Raw genomic sequence first — 21,051 nt, 5'->3', positions numbered from 1 at the left:
TGGTGGGTGGATTAACATCCCTATTCCCTCGTGTGAAAAGTCCAAATGCCATTTGTCATGATCCTAATATGTGGTGGGTTCTTACTCATATTCTTGTTACCTAAAGTATCTAAAAATGTCAGCTTCTTACAGCCCACACGAGAGGATATCGTAACACACTCAAATAATAATTTGGTCCCACCACCTTGCTCATGAACCCAATCAAACTAGGTGCCTAACTCTGAGAAAAAATAGTTATACTTGATGGAGGTTCCGGAAAAGGTGGATAATAAGGAGAGTGATTATTTCCATAGTCAAGAGATGCGCAAAGGGATCTAAGAAAGCATCATCTCAAACATAATTGTGTATCCCCATCATGTGTCGCAAATTTCAGCCTCTCTAGTGGTGATAAAGAGTATTAATAATTCACTATGTTGTGTGGGCTACACGAGCATCTCGGCCCACCAACCAGTCCAACCGGAGACTAACACAGACTTACATCAGACTTTGCGCAATCAGCCTAATAAGTCGCTCACGGCCTCCCCCACAACCAATGTAGGACTAAATTGAACAAATCTCGCCCTCACACATCGCTCACCATGGGCTGGCTTAACACAACGTTTTCAGCCACCGCTGTGGCATTCATATACGATTTTCTTCTGGGCACCTAGGCATACCAATGGTTACAATTGTTGAGCCCGCTACACGAGACTCTTGGCCCACAAACTGGCCCAATAGGAGACCAACACGGACTTTGGGCCATATCGCTCCCCCAATGACGCCCCTTCCTCCCTCCTCCCCCCACTAAACCCAACATTATGCCACCGCCGCTAAGGTGGAACGATCAACTAAATATCCATGGAAGAAATATTGATCTTCAGCCTTCAAGCTAATCGAAGAAATATCATACTCTTTCTGGAAGGACATGTACTAAGCCGAAGAAATACCGTACTCTTTCTGGAAGGACGTGTATTAGTATACGATTTGCAGAACATTAGATCGCCAGTCACGTATGATTTTCGCATGTGATATTCGATGTGTCACCAAGTTCAACTCCTCCCAATATGAATGTGTAAGTCACAAAAACTCAAGTCCATTTTAGGATGAATTTATAGTCAATGTTGATTATGGGTCAATCAAATTCCAACTTGCAGTAGTTACTATTGGTGATAAAATTGTATATTTGACGACGTGGGCTTAGCCCAATGGTTGGGGTCGCAGTGGTGCACCCTAACGATCGGAGTTCGATTCCTATCAGGGACGAATTTCGGAATTGTCACGCCAAGTCCCGCTTCTACTATATCAAAAAGTGTCTAGTTCCTCCTAGACACGGTTTCATAAAATTGTATATTTTATTTCTCCATCTGTGTTACGAACTAGGATTTGAAATCTTATGACATGTTATTGATAGACTGCGAAATATTGATTGTATTGATATGCGGTAATTGGTTAATTACATTGAGCCTCTTGGGCTGTTTATATAGTACTAGAGACTTGGAGGGCAAGAAGCCTAGTAGAGATAGAATTGGAGTACAATCTTAAACTACCTAATATAGCCTAGACGTGATATACTCTAACACCCCCCCGCAGTCGGATCGGTAGTGACGCGAATACAGCAAGAGCGTCGCGGACGGTCCGACTGGAGCATAAGCCGAAGATGTGGTGCAGCCCCTTGATGCCGATGTCGATGAAGCCGTTGTTGTCGTGGTCAATGGTGCCGTGTGATATAATTACCGTTGATGAAGTTCTTGATGTTGATGTTGTTGTGGTCGGTGTCGTCTTGAGCCCGGGGGAAGTCGCCATAGTGATAAAATAAAAGGCGGTTGCAGCGGTAGTCAACTCGAGGTAGACGTAGCTGGATTTGTGGTAGTTGAGATAGGCGACACGCCGCGCCGAACTTGCCGGGCTCGGGAGCGCGCCGGGGACGAAGGCACGCGCCGGTGTTGCCGTACCGGGCGTGCGAAGACAGGGACCACCATGAGCCATGCGCGCCAGAGTTGGATGGAGTAGCAGAGAAGGCCTCCGTGTACGGTCGGTTGCGCGCCGTATGCGCCGGAGTAGACGAAGTGGTTGCAAGAAGAAAATTGAGCACATGCGGTGCAAACAAAAAATTAGACTGCAACTCTGGCGGTATGGTCATTGTGGACGAAGATGACGAGGTGGTTGTCGATGGCGATTGAACTGTAGTGGTAGTAGATGTCGGGGATCGAACCCGTTTTATTCATCTACATGCAGGAGCGCGGCGACGCAGAACCCGTTGGCGTTGACGAAGACCTTGATTGGTGATGACGACGACGATGCAGTACATGTGGCGGAGTTGTTGGTGTAGATGGTGGTCGGCAATGATGACGGCGTGAAGTGAAGTAGATCGGCTTGGTGGCGTGACGACTTTGCCGCGCGTAGACGTACGTGCAGTACGAGCAGCTCGAGCGGAAGCAGATCGTCTTCGAGTACAGCTGATCCCTCCCTTGTCCCATACATTGGCACACATCATGCGACATGGGCCATGCAACTCTGTGCCTGATGGTTGAACCGGAGACGCAAGGGTGCTTGTAGAACGCGTGTGTGTGTAGTTGCCGACTAAAGTCGATCTGGTAGAGTTTACACCGGCGAGAGAGTTGACGGATGTATTTTGGTGGCTAAGAAACTAGACAGATCTAATTGGAGGAAAAAAAAAAAGGAAGTAGAAAACGAAAATTGCTAAAGCTATGAACTAGATGGGAAGTAAAACTAGCTACGAGATTGGATGCCCCCGGCGGAGATCATGGAAATCGATCTCCCCGGGGGCGGCGGAAGCGGTGGGTGGCTAAACCCTAGGTCGCAGAAAGAACCGCTCTGATACCATGATAGACTGCGAAATATTGATTGTATTGATATGCGGTAATTGGTTAATTACATTGAGCCTCTTGGGCTGTTTATATAGTACTAGAGACTTGGAGGGCAAGAAGCCTAGTAGAGATAGAATTGGAGTACAATCTTAAACTACCTAATGTAGCCTAGACGTGATATACTCTAACAGTTATATGCAAGTTGTGTGTCTTGATCGAATTTTGTTATTACCAAAATAAATAAGTGAAATGTACCTGGCATGGTGCACGAGATATTATCTCCTCGCAACTCATATCAACCGAATTTACGAGCTACCGACCCGGCAAAGTAATGGTGTAAACCACATAAACTTTTAACTTGTGATCTTAATGTATATCTAACAATTTTAATAGACAATAACAATTTCTACAAGAATTTTTGTATGAAAAAACTAAAGCAGGCCTCTAAGTAATTTTTTCTAGAATAAAGAGCTAAATCTGCGTCAATGGAGATCTGAGTCTAGTTAATTGGGGATTTCTCGAGTCTAGGTAACCATCCAGTCCCGAATCAAGTGAGCTAGACTCTCTTCTTGCCTACACTTTATTTTGAGGGAATCTTGCCTACGCATATTTGTTTGCCGCGTTAGGTAACAGCCGATAGATCATCAAAAGTACTTGCGTAGTTCTATACTTGGTGGACTCTGGCTATCGGTTTGCTCACGGGTTCAGTGAGATGTACCGGGGGGAAACCACACATCTTTTCTGTTGCCCAAACCAAAGTTCTCGTTTTCTTTGCAAGATTAAAGAAGAATCGGATGCGGAGCCACATCACATGAAAGCTACATCTAATCCAATGGAGCCGATCGCCTAACACGTATCGGGTCCCTGTTTGGTTATCTGAAGAACGGCATCGCATTCCGTCCTTTTATTGCCGTCAAAATCAGCACGAGTTCTTCATTTCTGAGGGGCTCCCTCCCCATGAACGACCAGCCAGCGCAACATCAACAACCTGCACATAGCCATCGCCTATTTATGCCGGCCCCTCTTCTTCTCGCCCACCACATCCCATTCTTTCCCACCACCACCACCAGCAGGAAGGCAGGCAGCTCATCCTCTTCTCCTCGCCGTTCGCGTGTGCCATCAGGTGAGAGCTAAGAGCAGAGCTAGAACGAGCACTTAGTGTTTCTACAGCATTCTAGAGAACTCGATGCTATTTTCCCTAAGTGTTCTAGTCTTCTAGAGACCTGGATTATTTGCTGCCTGTTCTGTTCTCGGCATGCACTCTGTTTGTTTCCCCTTTCGTAGTATTTTTCTAGGTGGGAGGGCGTTCCTGCAATTTGTTCACAACTCCAACACTCGAAGGCCAGTTTTAAGTTGGTCCTGCATATTTTCTAAAATTATAGCGTTGGTGTCGGTGCTGTCAAGGGTCCGTCCTTTTTACCGTTTCTTCATCTGTCAAGGGGCGTTCGAGTGGCAAAGCAGGGGACGCAGCCAAAAGCCTCAGTGAGCTCGCGTGGTTGCTCGTGTTCGAGTGCGATCCCTACGAGGTTATAGCCGACTCCTGGAGATATCTATCCTTCTTTACGGAAAAGGATATATTATTCGCTTGTTTATTACCTACCACACCTTCGTCTTCTTCCCAGTGCGCGCAAGGTGCTTGTTCCTTTGTGTCAGTTGTTTCCACTTGGATTAGTCCGGGTTACTTGGTCGATCTGCTCGTAGCATTCCGTTTTACCGTGCTTTTAGCTAATTGTTCCGCTGCGATTTAGTCTCTTTTGATGTGTGCAAAGAGTTTCCAGCATTTTCGATTGTATTAGTTGGCAACGTTCGTCGCTAAAGTTCTGTAGTGGTTGAAGATTATCTGTGAATTGTCTCTTCGCAGGTGCTGATTCTGAGGGAGTGATTTCCGTTAGCAACTCACTTCCCTTTATCTAGTAACGCATTATTGCATCCAAATATCGTGCGTATTCGTGAACAAAATGAAATCTCGAGGGTTTCTGTGATTTACTATACGCTGTGTTTGGAACATTTTCTCTTGTATCAATGAAATAGAGGATCTCATTTGAAAAAGAAAATCTTCTGTTTTGGGGGATAATTTGTGAATGCTTTCAGCAATTGGTGTTTTTTAGGTGGTTGTTTGTGTTCCCTTATGTTTTTATCCTCATAAAATTGGTGTTATCTTCATGAATTAAAAGGGGACACGGATTATCTTGTTTATTTGTGAAATAATCTTCTCTTTGTTTCTCTTCCCTTCAATTTGGCTATTGTTTTGTTCCTTTCCCATTACTAATCTCGTAAAGATAGCTTGACAAAATGGAAAAAATGGTAAGCCTGGTACAAGTTGATCTTACTAAATAAGCCCGCCTTCCGTTTAACTTGTCCCATTTTTTGAGTGAGGAGCTTCAGCTCCATGAAGCCATGACTCCTACCCTCCGGCATTGCTGGATGCAAATTGCTCCAAGTAGGCATGTGTGCTACTTTGTTAGTAATCAAGTGGTGATTTGTGTAGACTTCCACGTACATGTATACGATAATTTGACAGCTGGCTAGACACACCACTTGGCGTGACATCAGGACAGTCACAGTGCTCCACTGCGGACTGTATCTAAAATTGCCGCATCAGAGGTTTTGCTTAGGTGGAATACTAATTTTTGTTGTTGTGTGTCTTCTATTGTTTTGTTGATCCAGAGACTGGGAACTTTAAAGCGGAACAGGGCTCATGGAGGGTGGAGGCGCAAGAAATGTTTCCGCAGCAGCAGCACAGACAAAGGGAAGTGGGGATGATGGCTCCTGCAAGCCATTGCCTCCTTGCTGCATCAAGGCGAAAGCTGGTGTGCCGGAATCTGAGGCCAAGTGTCATGCAACTGTGGTGTCCGGGTGGTTCACAGAATCCCACTCACGATCTGGTATGTACATTCAGATTGGTCCTGTAATTTTGCATTTCTGGGAACTACAAGGGCATACAAAATCATCTGTTGTTTCGATATTTGAAACCAAGTTGCTGCATGTTCAGGTCAAACAAGCAAAGTGCGGTACTTCAACAATCCAATGTGGCCAGGTACTTCCTTGATTTCTGTTTCTTTTACTATGAAAGTGACAAGTATATCACTAATATGAGTTTTTGTAGGCTACTCCTAAACTTTCACATCTGTCGTAACCTTTTAGCTGGCGGAAACTGTAAGCATGTTGCTTTGAGGAACTCGATGATGAAATTACCACTGATCCTAACTGTTAATGTAACCTACTTGTTCGGTTTCTTGGAATGGAATTCGTTGGTCCATTGACACCCCTCATAAGCTCAAGACTGGTAGAAAATGACAAATGTAACCTTCACCAGAATAATGCGATGATTCCATTATGGAGTAAACCATCCTAGGATGATATGATAACCGAACGCTCGATATCTGTTTCTCTTTAGTAGCAATCCTTAATTGTATTTTGGGTTTCCCGTTATCCGAGCAGTACCTAAAACATCAAAACATGTGTCCCTGTAAGAATATTAGTACACTGCATCTTTGAAGTTATTAAACAGCATTTTAGGCTTTACTATTTGACTTTCTTTGCAGCTTTTCTGGTTACGCCAGGTAACTTTTGTTTCTAGTATATGCATTGTCTATGAAGATTCTTGGATCTCTACCTAAGCATAATACTGAAGTAACCTATTTGCTTGAGCTTATCAGGGATGTATCATGTGAAAATTCTTTGATCTCTAAACTACCATAATACTGAAGCAATCTACTTGCTTGAGCTGGTCAGTTTGTAACAACAGTTACTTCCTCTATACAGGAGAGGCTCATTCGTTGAAAGTAGAGAAGATTTTGTACCAGGGGAGATCACCTTACCAAGAAGTTTTAGTTTTCGAGGTTATTCTTCATCTTCTAATTGTTTGCACGTGGTCTGAATTTGTTGAACCTGGTAATGTGTAACACGTTAAATTGTGTATGCAGTCTTCAACATATGGGAATGTCCTTGTCCTTGATGGTATTGTTCAGCTGACTGACAAGGATGAATGCGCTTACCAGGAAATGGTTACCCACCTTGCACTGTGCTCAATTCCATCTCCTAAAAATGTATGTATTTTGTTTTCGGCCATATGTTAGTGCATGCCGAATAATATGAAAATATGCTGTCAACTTTTTATTGAATTTAGCATTCAAACTGAGTTGGAGCATTTTTCTCCTGGTACTACGGTGGATGACTCACTTTACTCCGATGCAGGTTTTGGTTGTGGGTGGTGGTGATGGCGGTGTACTACGAGAAATAGCCAAGCACGACTCAGTGGAGACTATAGACATTTGTGAGATTGATCAGCTAGTTATTGATGTATGAACTATCTCTTGATTTACTTGAAAGTATAACCATCTAAATAGTCCTGTTCTGATGTATGCCTTCAAACTAATGCAGGTTTGTAAAGATTTTTTCCCACATTTATATGTTGGATACGAAGATCCTCGTGTTCGACTTCATGTTGGGGATGGTATGTTAAGAGTTAAGAAGTTGTTAAGCTGGTGGTATTCTGTATGTTGTTAAGCTGACTGCTGGTCTTGATATGTAAATTTCATAGTAAACTTGTATTTATTTTGCAGCTGTTGATTTCTTGAGGAATGCTCCAGAAGGGAAATATGATGCCATTATTGTTGATTCATCAGATCCAATTGGTGAGTTCTTGCTTTTACTACGTCATACCTGCAGCCTTTGTTACTTTGATTAAGGATACGGAAAATTATTTCCTATAGGTTTGATTTACATGGCTCCTTTGTTTAAGTAGTAAGTACTTGAACTTCTCTTTCACATTACATATTACAGGGCCAGCTCAGGAACTTGTGGAGAAGCCTTTTTTCCAGACAATTGCTAGAGCTTTAAAGCCTGGAGGTGTTCTTTCTAATCTAGCTGAGAGTATGTGGTTGCACACACACCTAATCCAGGATATGCTCTCTATCTGTCGTGAGACATTCAAGGGTGGCGTGCACTATGCCTGGGCTAGCGTTCCAACATATCCTAGGTTCTCTACTTCTCTCCATCATCTGTACTAGCCTTTTTCTTTAACTTCCATTTATCTAATGTTATATTCTACATATGCCTAGATGAGTTTATTATCTATTTTTCAGTTTATGTTGAAATCTCAAATATTTAGACAATGCGTCTTAAACTTTGAGCTATTTTTTCAGAGGTTGCATAAGGAATCTGGAGGTGCTGAAAAAAAAAATATCGGTTGTTCGAAATTCTTATTTTGAGCTGCTAGTCTTCCAGTGCCAACTGAATGAAGAAATAGGTTGTAGGTTCGCCAATTAGCATACTAAGTTACTAACCCTTCAGCCGGTAGTCTCTGCGCAGTGTCTGTGGCACTCTGATGCCGGGGGTGCAAAATGAATGATTACAGTCACAAATTATATCCAATGCTCTTTTTTTCCCTTTGTGAACATCTGGTTGTTCAAAGCATAAGTAATTTTTTAGTCAGCTGTATCTCCCCATTGTTTAGAGTATCTACGTGCCCTATTCATATCTAAATATTTGGATCTGTAGTGGTGCCATTGGATTTTTGCTATGTGCGAAGGAAGGTCCACCGGTGAACTTCTTGACTCCCGTGAATCCAATTGAGAAAATCGAAGGAGCTACGACAGCCGGAAAAGAAATGAGATTTTACAATTCGCAGGTTTGGCCTTATGCCTTTGACAGCGCCCACTTGTTGTTATTTTGCCTTAAAGGTGTTCTTGTTGCCACACTGATGCGAGATTTCCAGTACCATGATTTCACTGTGCAGTAGTCAGTCATCAGCCGCTTTTTTGTTTAACAGATTCATAGGGCTGCTTTTGTTCTGCCAACATTTGTAAGGAGGGAGCTGGAGGCACATTGCACTTTTACTGAAAAGGTAAGTTGTTTTGAGGAATTTTGCATTGTCTGCATTTCGAATGTTGAGACTCTTTCTGTGTGTTTTCATATCTCGCAAGCAGGGAGGGTCTAGTCTCCCACTGACAATAGCAGATAATTACAAACTAAAATGTAACAAGATGTGCAAATGTAATAATATCAATACATTGACTCTTAAGTAAATTCAGATTGGTGCAGCGGAATACTAATAGATCCTTTTGCTATTTCACCCCATGACAGAAGAAACCAGAAAAGCCAACCGCAAAACCAGTGAAGATGAAGATAATGCGGGGCAGTGCAATTACCGCTTCCTAGACCACCGGCAACCGCTCATATGCTGTCCGCCGTCCTCGATTAGCACCGCCATCCGCCACTCATATGCTATCCATTGTCCTCGATTAGCACCGACGTGCTGCATATATTCACGTTCCACGCCTGTCCTGTGGCAAATTATATATTAAAGTAATGGCATGATTGTTGTGGTGAGTAGCATAGTTGCTTGACAGAACTGAGAGTAGAATGTCGTTGAGTGTGTATGATATGTTGCGGTTGACTGAATAAAGGGGGAACAGAGTGGACTGTATGCTAAAATAATATGTTTCCCTGATCTGCAACATACACGCTTTTTTTTTTTTTGAGGTATACACGCTATGTTACATTGTTGTGTGGGTTCTGATTGTCTTTGGCTCCCTGCATCCCTTACGGGTGTGTTTGGTAGCCCGTGTCAATCGAGAATAGCTATCTCTTCTCATACATGATGATCTCAACCGAGTTGAGATGAGATGAGATGTTGTTTGGTAGCACATGTACGAGCTGAGATGAGATGTTGTTTGATAGCACATGTATGAGATGAGATAGTGAGGATACAACTTCAATTAATTTTGAGCACTAATTTAATATTTGAACAAAGTTAGTTTTATGTAAGTATATAAAATACACACTCATTCCATATTCTTTATTTGACAAATTATTTTTTTGCAAAAAGGTGCAGCTTTTTGCAAATAGGTCCTAAAACAGATTAAATAAAAAGCAATCGGGTCCTCTGTGATCTCCTTGAGCTTGATCTACAGACTGGTGGTGTGAGGCGGCCGGCCGGCGGCCAGCGGAAGAGCAGCCGCCTGCAGGCTGCGGCGGGAAGCGGCCAGGGGAGGCGCTGCGGCCGGTGGCAGCCATGGGGAGGGGCGGCGGACTTGAACTCGCTCTGCGGCGGGCGGCGTCCAGGGGCAGCGAGCGGCGTCCAGGGTCGGCCAGGGGAGGGGGGCGACGGCGGCCGGAGGCCAGGAGAGCGGCGGTGGACGGCGGCCTGAGGCCAGGAGGACGTCGGTCGGCCAGGGGAGGGGGCGACGGCGGCCTGAGGCCAGAGGAGAGAACGGAACGATCCGTTCGTTCAGGAGCAAATGAGAGGCACGGGAGAGAGTCTGGGGGTGCGTTTGTGGGCCCATGAGGTGGATTGCGGGATGGACTCAGCTTGGCTGGGTTGTGAAGCTCGATTTGAGCTTCACAACCGGGCTAGGCTGAGGGGCATTTTTTGTATGAGGTGGGCATAGCCCATCTGTGGTGACCCGGGCTAACAAACATGGGTATGGCTAAAAATCTCTGTTGAGATGAGAATTGTTGGGTAGGCACAGGCTACCAAACACACCCGACAAGTTTTAGGCCCGTGCTTTTGGTTTATGACGGGGATGGCATTTGGCGATGCGCATAGGCAAATGCTAGTCGGGATCGGTCGATAAATCATTACTGATCAGGTACCGATGACGATTTAACATATCATTTTCACACATATCAGTTGGGATAGACCAGTACATCGGCCTTTATGACTGATATTTTGGCACGATATATATGCTGATTTTGTATGAAATGTTATCTAGGTAAAACATATTCTTTCTTAAAAACAATGTAACATAAATATTGATATTGATCCTCATTAAAAAAAATAAAGTAATGGGTACAATGTGTTATGACACATGCATAGCGTATTTTTTTTACGTCACATTACAACACTAGTGAGTTTTTGTTCATGTGTTTATTTTATTTTATTTCTCATGGTATATTCTTGGCTTTGATAAGTTTCTGTACGGTAGATCATTTCAGCATACCTTATCATAAAATCTTATGGTATTTGTATAGTGGATGTTGTAGTAATGGGGAAATGCCCACTCGGGACCCCACTCGGTCCTACGTGGCATGGTTAAAGCGGTCTAAGCAAGTCAACTCAAGTCCAAGCTTCAAATTAATGTCAACAAGTCAAACACTACAACACCACACGCTGACCGCGGTGGCTTTAAACATCGAGCCTTGCTTGTAACCGCCGCGCTCGTGCTAGCATGACAAAAAAGACGTCGGGGATAACTGCATCGGGAAAAGGATAGACCCGACGCTTTTTTCGCTCGATACATCACTATACGCCTCGCGTTATCGTGCACGACGCAAAAATTGAAACGCCTTGGTCCATTAACAGATGACGGATAATTTTAGTGGATAAGTGATAACACATTATTTTTGTTGTGTTTCGTGCATATATCGACGGCAAAATATTTAATCAAAATTAGGGCTAACAAGATCTCATTCGAGATAGAGATTTCTCACTTCACTAAGATCAAATATTTTATTCAATTACATCAAATTACACTGCAGCCACTTAAACACATAAAAGGAGCAGATGTAAATTCTGCTAATAAAGAGAGGAAAAGAGATAACCTCTTGAGCTGCTCTCTATTCGTAACAAACTAGCTAGAAATCAAATTATTAATTAGTACTAGATCTATTGAGTTTCTCTCTATTCTGCACAAGTTATGGATCACGTCGGCGTTGACTAATCTACATCCTATCATCCGAAAGTTAGATGAAGACATCATCATCACCATGCATTTGCACGCCTAAGGTGACGACCTCGGGGCGGATGTGAAAGAGAAATACCAATGATTAATAAGGAGACGGAAGAACAAGCATAAAGATCTAAATGAACAGGATGCAAAGGGTGTGTGATAGGATAGAGAGCAAACTTGGAGATAAGGAGACAGAACGGATCCGGCGTGGCTTAGAAAGCCACGCAAGATTCGATGCGGCTTCACAACGTGCAGTTCGCATACTAATTAACATGGGACCAATGTTAATAAAATGCGGCTGTGTGGGGATATGTTGTGAAAGTGGGAGGTGGGGCTAGGGTCCCCTCTCTCTTATATAAAGAGTGGGAGTGTGGCATATACGGGCTAGCTCTTTACTTTCTTTAGGCCCTTTAAGAAAGTGTGGTCTAGCTATGAGATGCACTTGCTAAAGGGCGCATAATATGTAATCGGCGATGGGTTGGCTCAGTTCCACCTTATAAAGTTGAAAGCTCAAGGTGATTTGAATCGGCGCAGATTTGGTGCATATTGCTACCAGTGCAGAAAATTGCAAAGTTTAAATTGTCCATGTATAACAGGAAACATTATTAGTTCAGTTCGGGGATAAAATTACAATTATTAGTTATATTGCAAATGTTCAATACCTACATCATCAAAGTGGTGGGTCATACCAGTGTGGTGTGTAACCATTCACTTCTCACTTCGACTCAAAGGGAGGGAGCACTGGTAGAAAAATGGCCTTCCGGGAAGCCCCATTAGTCGCCAAAATATAGGAACCGCGACTAATGGGGTCTTTAGTCGCGGTTCGGGTGGCGAACCGCGACTAAAGAGCTGGGCCCAGCGCGCTCGCTGGCCAGCTGGTGGACGGGAGGGGCTTTAGTCGCGGTTGGCCAGGCCAACCGCGACTAAAGGCCCATCCCTATAAAAGGGCCTCAGCTCACAGCACTTAGCCATTTGGTGCCACTTCTCTTCACAAGCTTCACAAGGGGGTGTAGGTTTGCTTTTGGTTCCTCTTATGCACACAAGGTGTTTGATAAAAATGCCCCAAGAGCATGAAACAAACATGATATGAAGTGTTGGAGCCACACTTGAGCTTCCTTATTTATTTTTTCCTCCTCAATCACGGTTAGCAACTTGAACCTTTTCATGTGTCATTGATAAAATATGCATGTGTGTAGTTCATTGTTTAATTTATATTGTTTGTAGCTAGTTAGTTTAACAAATGCATGATGGTTAATTATATATTTTATATTATAATAATGCAGATGAATCGGCAATGGATGTACGGTAACCGACTCTCCGGCGAGTTCACTACGGGTTTGAAAGATTTCCTCGTAGTGGCTAATGCGAACAAAGCGGGGGTTTTGTTATCTGTCCATGTGTTAACTGTAAGAATCGGAAGGGTTACTCTTCCTCAAGAGATGTTCACATGCACCTGCTTCGGCACGGTTTCATGCCAAGCTATAATTGTTGGACCAAGCATGGAGAAAGAGGGGTTATAATGGAAGAAGATGAAGAAGGGGATGATTTCATCGATGAAAGCTATCTTGCTCATTTCGGGGATACTTTCATGGAGGATGCTGGAAGGTGAAGGGGAAGGTGAAGGGGAAGGTGAAGAAGAGGCACGTGATGATCCCGTTGATGATCTTGGTCGGACCATTGCCGATGCACGAAGACGCTGCGAACCGAAAAGGAGAGGGAGAATTTGGATCGCATGTTAGAGGATCACGGAAAGGCGGCTGTACCCCGGATGCGATGATGGTCCGAAAAAGCTGGGCTGCACACTCTGGATTTGCTGAAATGGAAGGCACGAGCAGGTGTAGCTGACTCGGCATTTGAAAACTTGCTGAAAATGTTGAAGAATATGTTTCCAAAGAATAACGAGTTGCCCGCCGGTACGTACGAAGCAAAGAAGGTTGTCTCGCCCTCTAGGTTTAGAGGTTACGAAGATACATGCATGCATCAACGATCGCATCCTCTACCGCGGTGAATACGAGAATTTGAATGAATGCCCGGTATGCACTGCATTGCGTTATAAGATCGAGGCGATGACCCTGGTGACGATGTTGAGGGCCGGAAACCCGGGAAGAGGGTTCCCGCCAAGGTGATGTGGTATGCTCCTATAATACCACGGTTGAAACGTCCGTTCGGGAACAAAGAGCATGCCAAGTTGTTACGATGGCACAAAGAGGACCGTAAGTCGGACGGGGAGTTGAGACACCCCGCAGATGGAACACAATGGAGAAAGATCGACAGAGAGTTCAAAGATTTTGAAGCTGACGCAAGGAACATAAGATTTGGTCTAAGTACGGATGGCATGAATCCTTTTGGCGAGCAGAGCTCCAGCCATAGCACACGGCCCGTGACTCTATGCATCTACAACCTTCCTCCTTGGTTGTGCATGAAGCGGAAGTTCATTATGATGCCGGTGCTCATCCAAGGTCCGAAGCAACCCGGCAACGACATCGATGTGTACCTAAGGCCATTAGTTGATGAACTTTTACAGCTGTGGGGCAGACCTGGTGTCCGTGTGTGGGATGAGCACAAAGAAGAGGAATTTGACCTACGAGCGTTGCTTTTCGTAACCATCAACGATTGGCTTGCTCTTAGTAACCTTTCGGGACTGTCAAATAAGGGATACAATGCATGCACGCACTGATTACATGAGACTGAAAGTGTACATTTGCCAAATTGTAAGAAGAACGTGTACCTTAGGCATCGTCGATTTCTTCTGAAAATTCATCCAGTAAGAAAGAAAGGCAAGCATTACAACGGCAAGGCAGATCACCGGCCGAAGCCTGCGGAATACACTAGTGCTGAGGTATTTGATATGGTCAAGGATTTGAAAGTCATCTTTGGAAAGGGTCCTGGCGGACAATCAGTTCCGAAGGGAGCTGACGGGCACGCAGCCATGTGGAAGAAGAAATCTATATTCTGGGAGCTAGAATACTGGAAAGTCCTAGAAGTCCGCTCTACAATCTACGTGATGCACGTTACGAAGAATATTTGCGTGAACCTCCTAAGCTTCTTGGGCGTGTATGGGAAGACAAATGATACAAAGGAAGCACGGCGGGACCAGACAACGTTTGAAAGACCACGATGACCGGCATCCGAACGGTTTCAAGGTCGTGCCGCCTACGCTCCGACCAAAGAAGAGAAGGTCATCTTTTTTGAATGCCCGAGCGGTATGAAGGTCCCGTCCGGATTCTCGTCCAATATAAAGGGAATAATAAACATGGCGGAGAAAATGTTCCAAAACCCGAAGTCTCACGACCGCCACGTGATTATGACGCAATTGCTTCCGATTGCTTTGAGGGGGCTCCTGCGGAAAATGTTCGAGTAGCCATTGTGAAGCTATGTGCATTCCTCAATGCAATCTCTCGAGAAGGTAATCAATCCGGAAGTTCTACCACGGTTACAGAACGATGTGATCCAATGTCTTGTCGGTTTCGAGTTGGTGTTCCCGCCATCCTTCTTCAATATTATGACGCACCTCCTGGTTCACCTAGTCGATGAGATTTCCATTCTCGGTCCCGTATTTCTACACAATATGTTCCCCTTCGAGAGGTTCATGGGAATATTAAAGAAATATGTTCGTAACCGTGCTAGGCCAGAAGGAAGCATCGCCAAGGGCTATGGAAATGAGGAGGTAATTGAGTTTTGTGTTGACTTTGTTCCTGACCTTAAGCCGATTGGTCTTCCTCGATCGCGGCACGAGGGGAGACTAAGTGGAAAAGGCACGATCGGAAGGAAATCAACGATATGTATGGACGGCCATTCTCTGACTGAAGCACGCCATACAGTTCTGACCAATTCTAGCTTGGTGGCTCCGTACTTTGAGAAACATAAGAATATTTTACGCTCGGACAACCCTGGGAAGCCTGAATCCTGGATTAGGAAGGCCCACATGGAGACTTTCGGCAGTTGGTTGAGAAAATATTTAATGAATGACGATCATGTTGTAGATCAGCTGTACATGTTGGCCAAGACACCATCTTCGACTATAACGACTTTCCAAGGGTACGAGATAAATGGGAATACATTTTACACGATCGCCCAAGATAAAAAGAGCACCAACCAAAACAGGTGGTGTCCGCTTTGATGCAGACAACCGAGAATGGGCAAAAGGTCACATATTATGGTTACATAGAGGAGATATGGGAACTTGACTATGGACCCTCCTTTAGGGTCCCTTTGTTCCGGTGCAAATGGTTCAAGCTAACAGGAGGTGGGGTAAAGGTGGACCAGCAATACGGAATGACAATGGTGGATTTCAACAATCTTGGTTACCTTGACGAACCATTCGTCCTAGCGAAAGATGTCGCTCATGTTTTCTATGTGAAGGACATGAGTAGCAAACCGAGGAAACGGAAAGATAAGAAAACGATCGGTACATCATGCGATGATCCAAAGCGCCACATTGTTCTTTCGGGGAAAAGAAACATCGTGGGAGTGGAGGACAAGACAGACATGTCGGAAGATTATAATATGTTTACTGAAATTCCGCCCTTCAAAGTGAACACCGACCCAAGCATTAAGTTAAATGATGAGGATGCTCCATGGATACGGCACAATCGTAAGCAAGCGGTGGACACAAGGAAAGAAATGATGTGTAATAATTTATTGTACCAAACTTTGTTGAATGGATCATGTGAATTATATTACCCGTGATGTGTTTGGTGTCCATTTTCGAATGATTCAATTGACTCGAGATAGCACTCGATGATACATGAAATTTGGAGTGATTCGGTCATACTCCTGCCTAGGCGTATAATATGCATACTCGTAGTCTTCATAGCCACCGCCGTTGTACCGGTAGTCGTCGCCTTCTAAGTTGCCGCCGTCGTCGTCGCCGCTGTCGCCGCCGCCGTCATCGGGCGGCGCTCGTGGCTCGAACCGAGGGTAGCGCAGGCGGGGATATCGCCGGCCGTGATGTAGTCCATGACGCTGCGCAGTCCGGCCGTACCACCATAGCCGACGGCCGGCCTCGTGGAAGTTCCCGGGAGGCGGACCGTCCTCCTCATACCCGGCGAGCGCCCTCTCACGCCGATTGATGAAGAAGGCGTCCCAAGTATGCTGGTTATCGGGATGCCGGCGGGGATTCATCCGCTCGCTCCGGCGTGAGGTCGAGGTAGTAGTGGTTCGTGATGGCCACCGGCGCGCGCAGCACCCGAGGGACGGGAGGGACCGGCACGCCGCCGGCGCTTAGGCTCCAGCCGGCGGGGACGCGGTAGCCCGGTGGGCATGGGTAGTTCGAGGCGCAAAGCTCCTCCACCTGCTGGTAGGTTAGAGTGGGTGCGGTGGAAGCCATGAGAGAGTGATGAGAGATTGTAGAGATGTGATAATGCTGGCCAAGCCGGGCTACATATATGTAGTGACAAATGGCGGGAAAAATGGGAGCGGGAAGACATGAGGCGGGAAGAAAGTGGCGGGAAGAAATTGGCGGGAAGAAATTGGCGGGAAGAAAAAGAGGCGGGAAGACAGGGAAGAAATGGCGGGAAGACGAGGCGGGAAGAGGGGGTCGGCGGAAAGACAGAGGCGGGAAGAGGGGGCCAACGAGAAGACAGAGGCGGAATTGAATATATTATTTGTATTTTTAAGATTTTGAATTGAATTAGTTTCATTTTTCTGAATTTTTTGATATATTATTTGTATTTTTAAGATTTTTAAATGAATTAGTTTTATTTTTCTGTATTTATTGATATATTATTTGTATTTTTAAGATTTTTAAATGAATTTGTTTTATTTTTCTGTATTTATTGATATATTATTTGTATTTTTAAGATTTTTAAATGAATTAGTTTTATTTTTCTGGATTTTTTGATATATTATTTGTATTTTTCATATTTAGAAATGAATTAGTTTTATTTTTCTAAATTTGTTGATATATTATTTTGTATTTTTCACATTTAGAAATGAATTAGTTTTATTTTTTTGAATTTTTGGATATATTATTTGTATTTTTCACATTTCGAAATGAATTAGTTTTATTTTTCTGAATTTGTTGATATATTATTTTGTATTTATAACATTTACAATTGAATTTCTTTCGAAAAAGCCGCGACTAAAGCTCAATTCCGCGGGAACCGCAAAAACAGGCGAAAATTTGGCTTTAGTCGCGGTTGGCCAGGCCAACCGCGACTAAAGCCCATTCCTTTAAATATCCGCGCCCGCGGGGCGGCGCATCAGTTCTTCTTCCTCTCGCCCGCTCCGTCTGCCGATCGCGCCGCGCCCGAAGACGCCGTCAGGCTGCCCGACCGTCGCCGGCCGTCGTCGCACTCGACCTTCGCCGCCGCTCCTCGTCTTCTCCTCTCTCGCCGCGCCGCGCCGCCAACACCACCGCCGTACCGGGCCGGTGCCGCGCCGCCGCCGCCACAGACCGCCGCCGCCCGACGACGACACGTACAGCAACGTAAGGACTACCCGCGCGCACCGCCGTCTCAGATCGCCGCCGCCGCCTGCCTCGATCTCGCGGCCGTCCGCCGCCGCTGCCGTGCGCCCTCGCCGGCGGCCAAGGCCTGCACGGCCGTGCATGCAACGAGAGGGAGAGAGAAGGGGGTCAGGGGGCTAGCCGTGTCCCACTTTTTTTAATTTGTAACTATAAATACTTAACAAAAAAATTACTTAACAAACAAAGTACTTGACAAAAAAAGTACTTAACAAAAAAAGTACTAACAAAAAAAAGTACTTAATAAACTGTAAAATTTGATAATTAACAAAAACGCCCCCTCGCCGCGAACAAAAAAAAACCCCGATGCGCCGCCCCCCTCGCCGCCCCCTCCGTATATGTGGGGTTTTTTTTTGTTCGCGGCGAGGGGGCGGCGCCACCGCCACCGCCGCCCCCCTTTCGCCACCGCCACCGCCCACCTTCCGCCGCCCCCCTTTCGCCACCGCCACCGCCCACCTTCCGCCACCCCCCTTTCGCCACCGCGACCCCGCATATATGCATGTGTTGTGTCTCGACTCCGCCGCCGTAGGTCCCTAGCCATCGTCAACCCATTGCCGCTTCAGTCAAGGAACGCACGCACGCGTACGCCCTCCTTGTCATATCGGAACTCGTCACGCCTCGACGACGAGATTCTCGTCCGGTAGACATATCCGAGAAAACTCTCTCTAAGTTGAAAAAATGTATACTCTCACACACTAAACAAACGCCTCGTCTCGCGCTCTTCCGCGACACCCTGCTCTCTCCTACCCCTTCTTCACTTAATTAATTTGTTTTGACTACATGTTTTCAGGACTGACATATGGCGGACGATAGAGCTGACCCGATTATGGAGAACTATGATCCGTACGCTGAAGACCATATTTTCGGCATCATAAACGGCGATATTCTATATGTGCCGACCGGACAAGAAGAAGATGATATCTCTTCTTATCTGAACCTTGAGGGTGAAGATGAAGGGCGCCGTCAGCAAGATGATGCCGAAGAAACGTCGATAAACGACGATCTTCAAATGGAAGTAGCAACCACCTCCGGCGCCGAGGTATATATATACATTGAGCCTCTGGTGATACAAACTAACTGATTTGAATAAATATGTGTGTACTAACGCGCGCGACTCTCTTTCTTATTTTAGCCCTCGGCCGGATCGTCGAAACAATCGAGTACGTCGTCAAAGCGTGGTGCAACCAAGACGATGAAACCAGGAGAAACATGCACCATCGAGGTTGTCGACAGTGCAACCGGCAGGCCGCTGGAGCCCCGCAAGAACGCCACCAAGTTTGTCAACCAATGCGGATCCATTGTTAGAGACAACGTCTCGATCACCGTCCAGGAGTGGAATGAGCCAGAGAAGGCACGAGTTGGTTTCACTTTTGTCGATAAGAGAACAAAAAAAGATTGCTTCAACAAGCTTATGGAACATTTCGTTCTACCTCCGGAATACAACAAATTCGATGAGGAGGGTAACAAGATTGAGGAAAACAAGGAGAGGAGGAGGCTAGTCAAACAGTTCGCTCTTCATAAGATGTCCGCGGCATTCCGGAAATTCAAGAAAAATCTAGCCCATGACTTTGTCAAGGAGAACAAGACTCCGGATTTCAAAGGACAATATGAGAAACTGAAACATGATTGGCCAGAATTTGTGAAGCAAAAGAAATCGGAGCAGTTCCTTGAAATATCGAAAAAAATAAGGAAAATGCGGCTAAGAAGGAGTACAATCATATTATGGGGCCGGGGAGGGTATCGCCTTTGGGAGCCTAGGTGGGAGAAGATGGAGAACGAGCTGAGGGCGCGAGGAATCCGTCCAGTACGGAGGGATGGGACCCAAGGGCCAAAAGCTGGTGGTACGGGCATGGGGGATCGCCGAACCCGGAGACAGGGGAGTGTGTTTACCGGGGCAAAATAATTAAACCCACCCAAAAGCTTATTGAGGCAATGAGGGATGCTCAAGAGGGAAGATCAAGTTCAACGGAGAGAACGACGCGCCGACAAAAGCCCTCGGGAATCCTCGAACACGGAGGACGTGTACGAGGCATGGGGCACATTCCAGTGGAAAATAGGGTTCCCCGTAACGATGACCCGTACGGTTACGTAAGCCGTAAGAGAAAGATGGATCGGGAAGCAGATGTTGTGGCGCGGTTGGCATCGGAAATGGATGTGATGAAGAAAACCGTGAGTGCACTAGTAGCCGAAAGAGATGCAGCTCGGGCGCAGCATGAAGATCATCCATTGGATCTCGGAAGCGGAAAAGCAGCGTGGATTCCACGGAGGCCCCACCGGCTGGTGCACCGACGATCGAAATTACTGCACCGGAGCCTCTGGTGGTGGAAATTACTGCACCGGAGCCTCCTCTCTACCCCGTGTACGATATAAAGGAGATGAAAGAATGTCATCTGTATTATCCTATCGGGAACATGTCCATTGTAATATCCCAGGATTTGGGGTTACAAAAATAGAGGAAATAGATGTGTGCATTGCATTCATGCATAGAAAATCCGGGGAATTTTCGCGCTTTTAATAAAACTTGTCACAGTAACTGAAGTTTCACTTGACTTGCTGGAATTGAAGTAGACCATCAAGTTGAGCGCTATAAACTTTATTGTGATCTTTGCTTAAACCCATCAAGGATCGAGGTTTCTCTTACGTCTAGTGGGAATTGAGCTAGTACTCGACGTGAGTGCAATAAACTTCGCCATGACCTTTATTGAACTATTTGATTTTGGGGAACACAATTTGAATTCAATTCAAATATTAGCGATAAGAATTCAAATTGAAATTGGAATTGGAAATTGAATTCCAAACAAATATATAAAACACAATTGAAGATTTACAAATAGATAAAGAAAGAAAATATATATTACATTAAGAATTATAATAACTTAATCAATTACAAGCTCCAAAAGAAATAGGAGATTACAAAGAAATAAAAAAGAATCCCTAAATCTAATCTTGATCTCCTTATTCTTCATTCCCCGCAAAGAGACAACAAAGACAAGAAACGGTTTGTGAATGTTAAATGTTTGCCTCTTCACCTTTGGCGAGGCAATGTTAAATGTTGGAGTACTAGCCATAGGAAATTAGGGAACTTGTCCTAATAACCAAAATT

At 45.1% G+C, this 21,051-nt stretch overlaps 1 protein-coding gene across 1 annotated transcript; it reads left to right on the top strand.

Annotated features, from left to right (window-relative positions):
• Window positions 1–5,474: 5,474 nt before the first annotated feature.
• On the top strand, window positions 5,475–9,268 carry LOC124693131 (spermine synthase-like; the record flags this gene model as incomplete). Its single annotated transcript, XM_047226586.1, is given in 11 exon segments — window positions 5,475–5,692; window positions 5,800–5,844; window positions 6,573–6,649; window positions 6,734–6,856; window positions 7,005–7,109; window positions 7,191–7,263; window positions 7,373–7,444; window positions 7,593–7,788; window positions 8,310–8,439; window positions 8,581–8,655; window positions 8,895–9,268. Coding segments are annotated over 11 exon segments (1,158 nt in total). The 3' UTR covers window positions 8,970–9,268.
• Window positions 9,269–21,051: the final 11,783 nt, after the last annotated feature.

The sequence above is a fragment of the Lolium rigidum genome, chromosome 1 (assembly GCF_022539505.1).
Source record: "Lolium rigidum isolate FL_2022 chromosome 1, APGP_CSIRO_Lrig_0.1, whole genome shotgun sequence".
Lineage (NCBI taxonomy): Eukaryota > Viridiplantae > Streptophyta > Magnoliopsida > Poales > Poaceae > Lolium > Lolium rigidum.
This window is presented reverse-complemented; position numbering and strand designations above follow the sequence as displayed.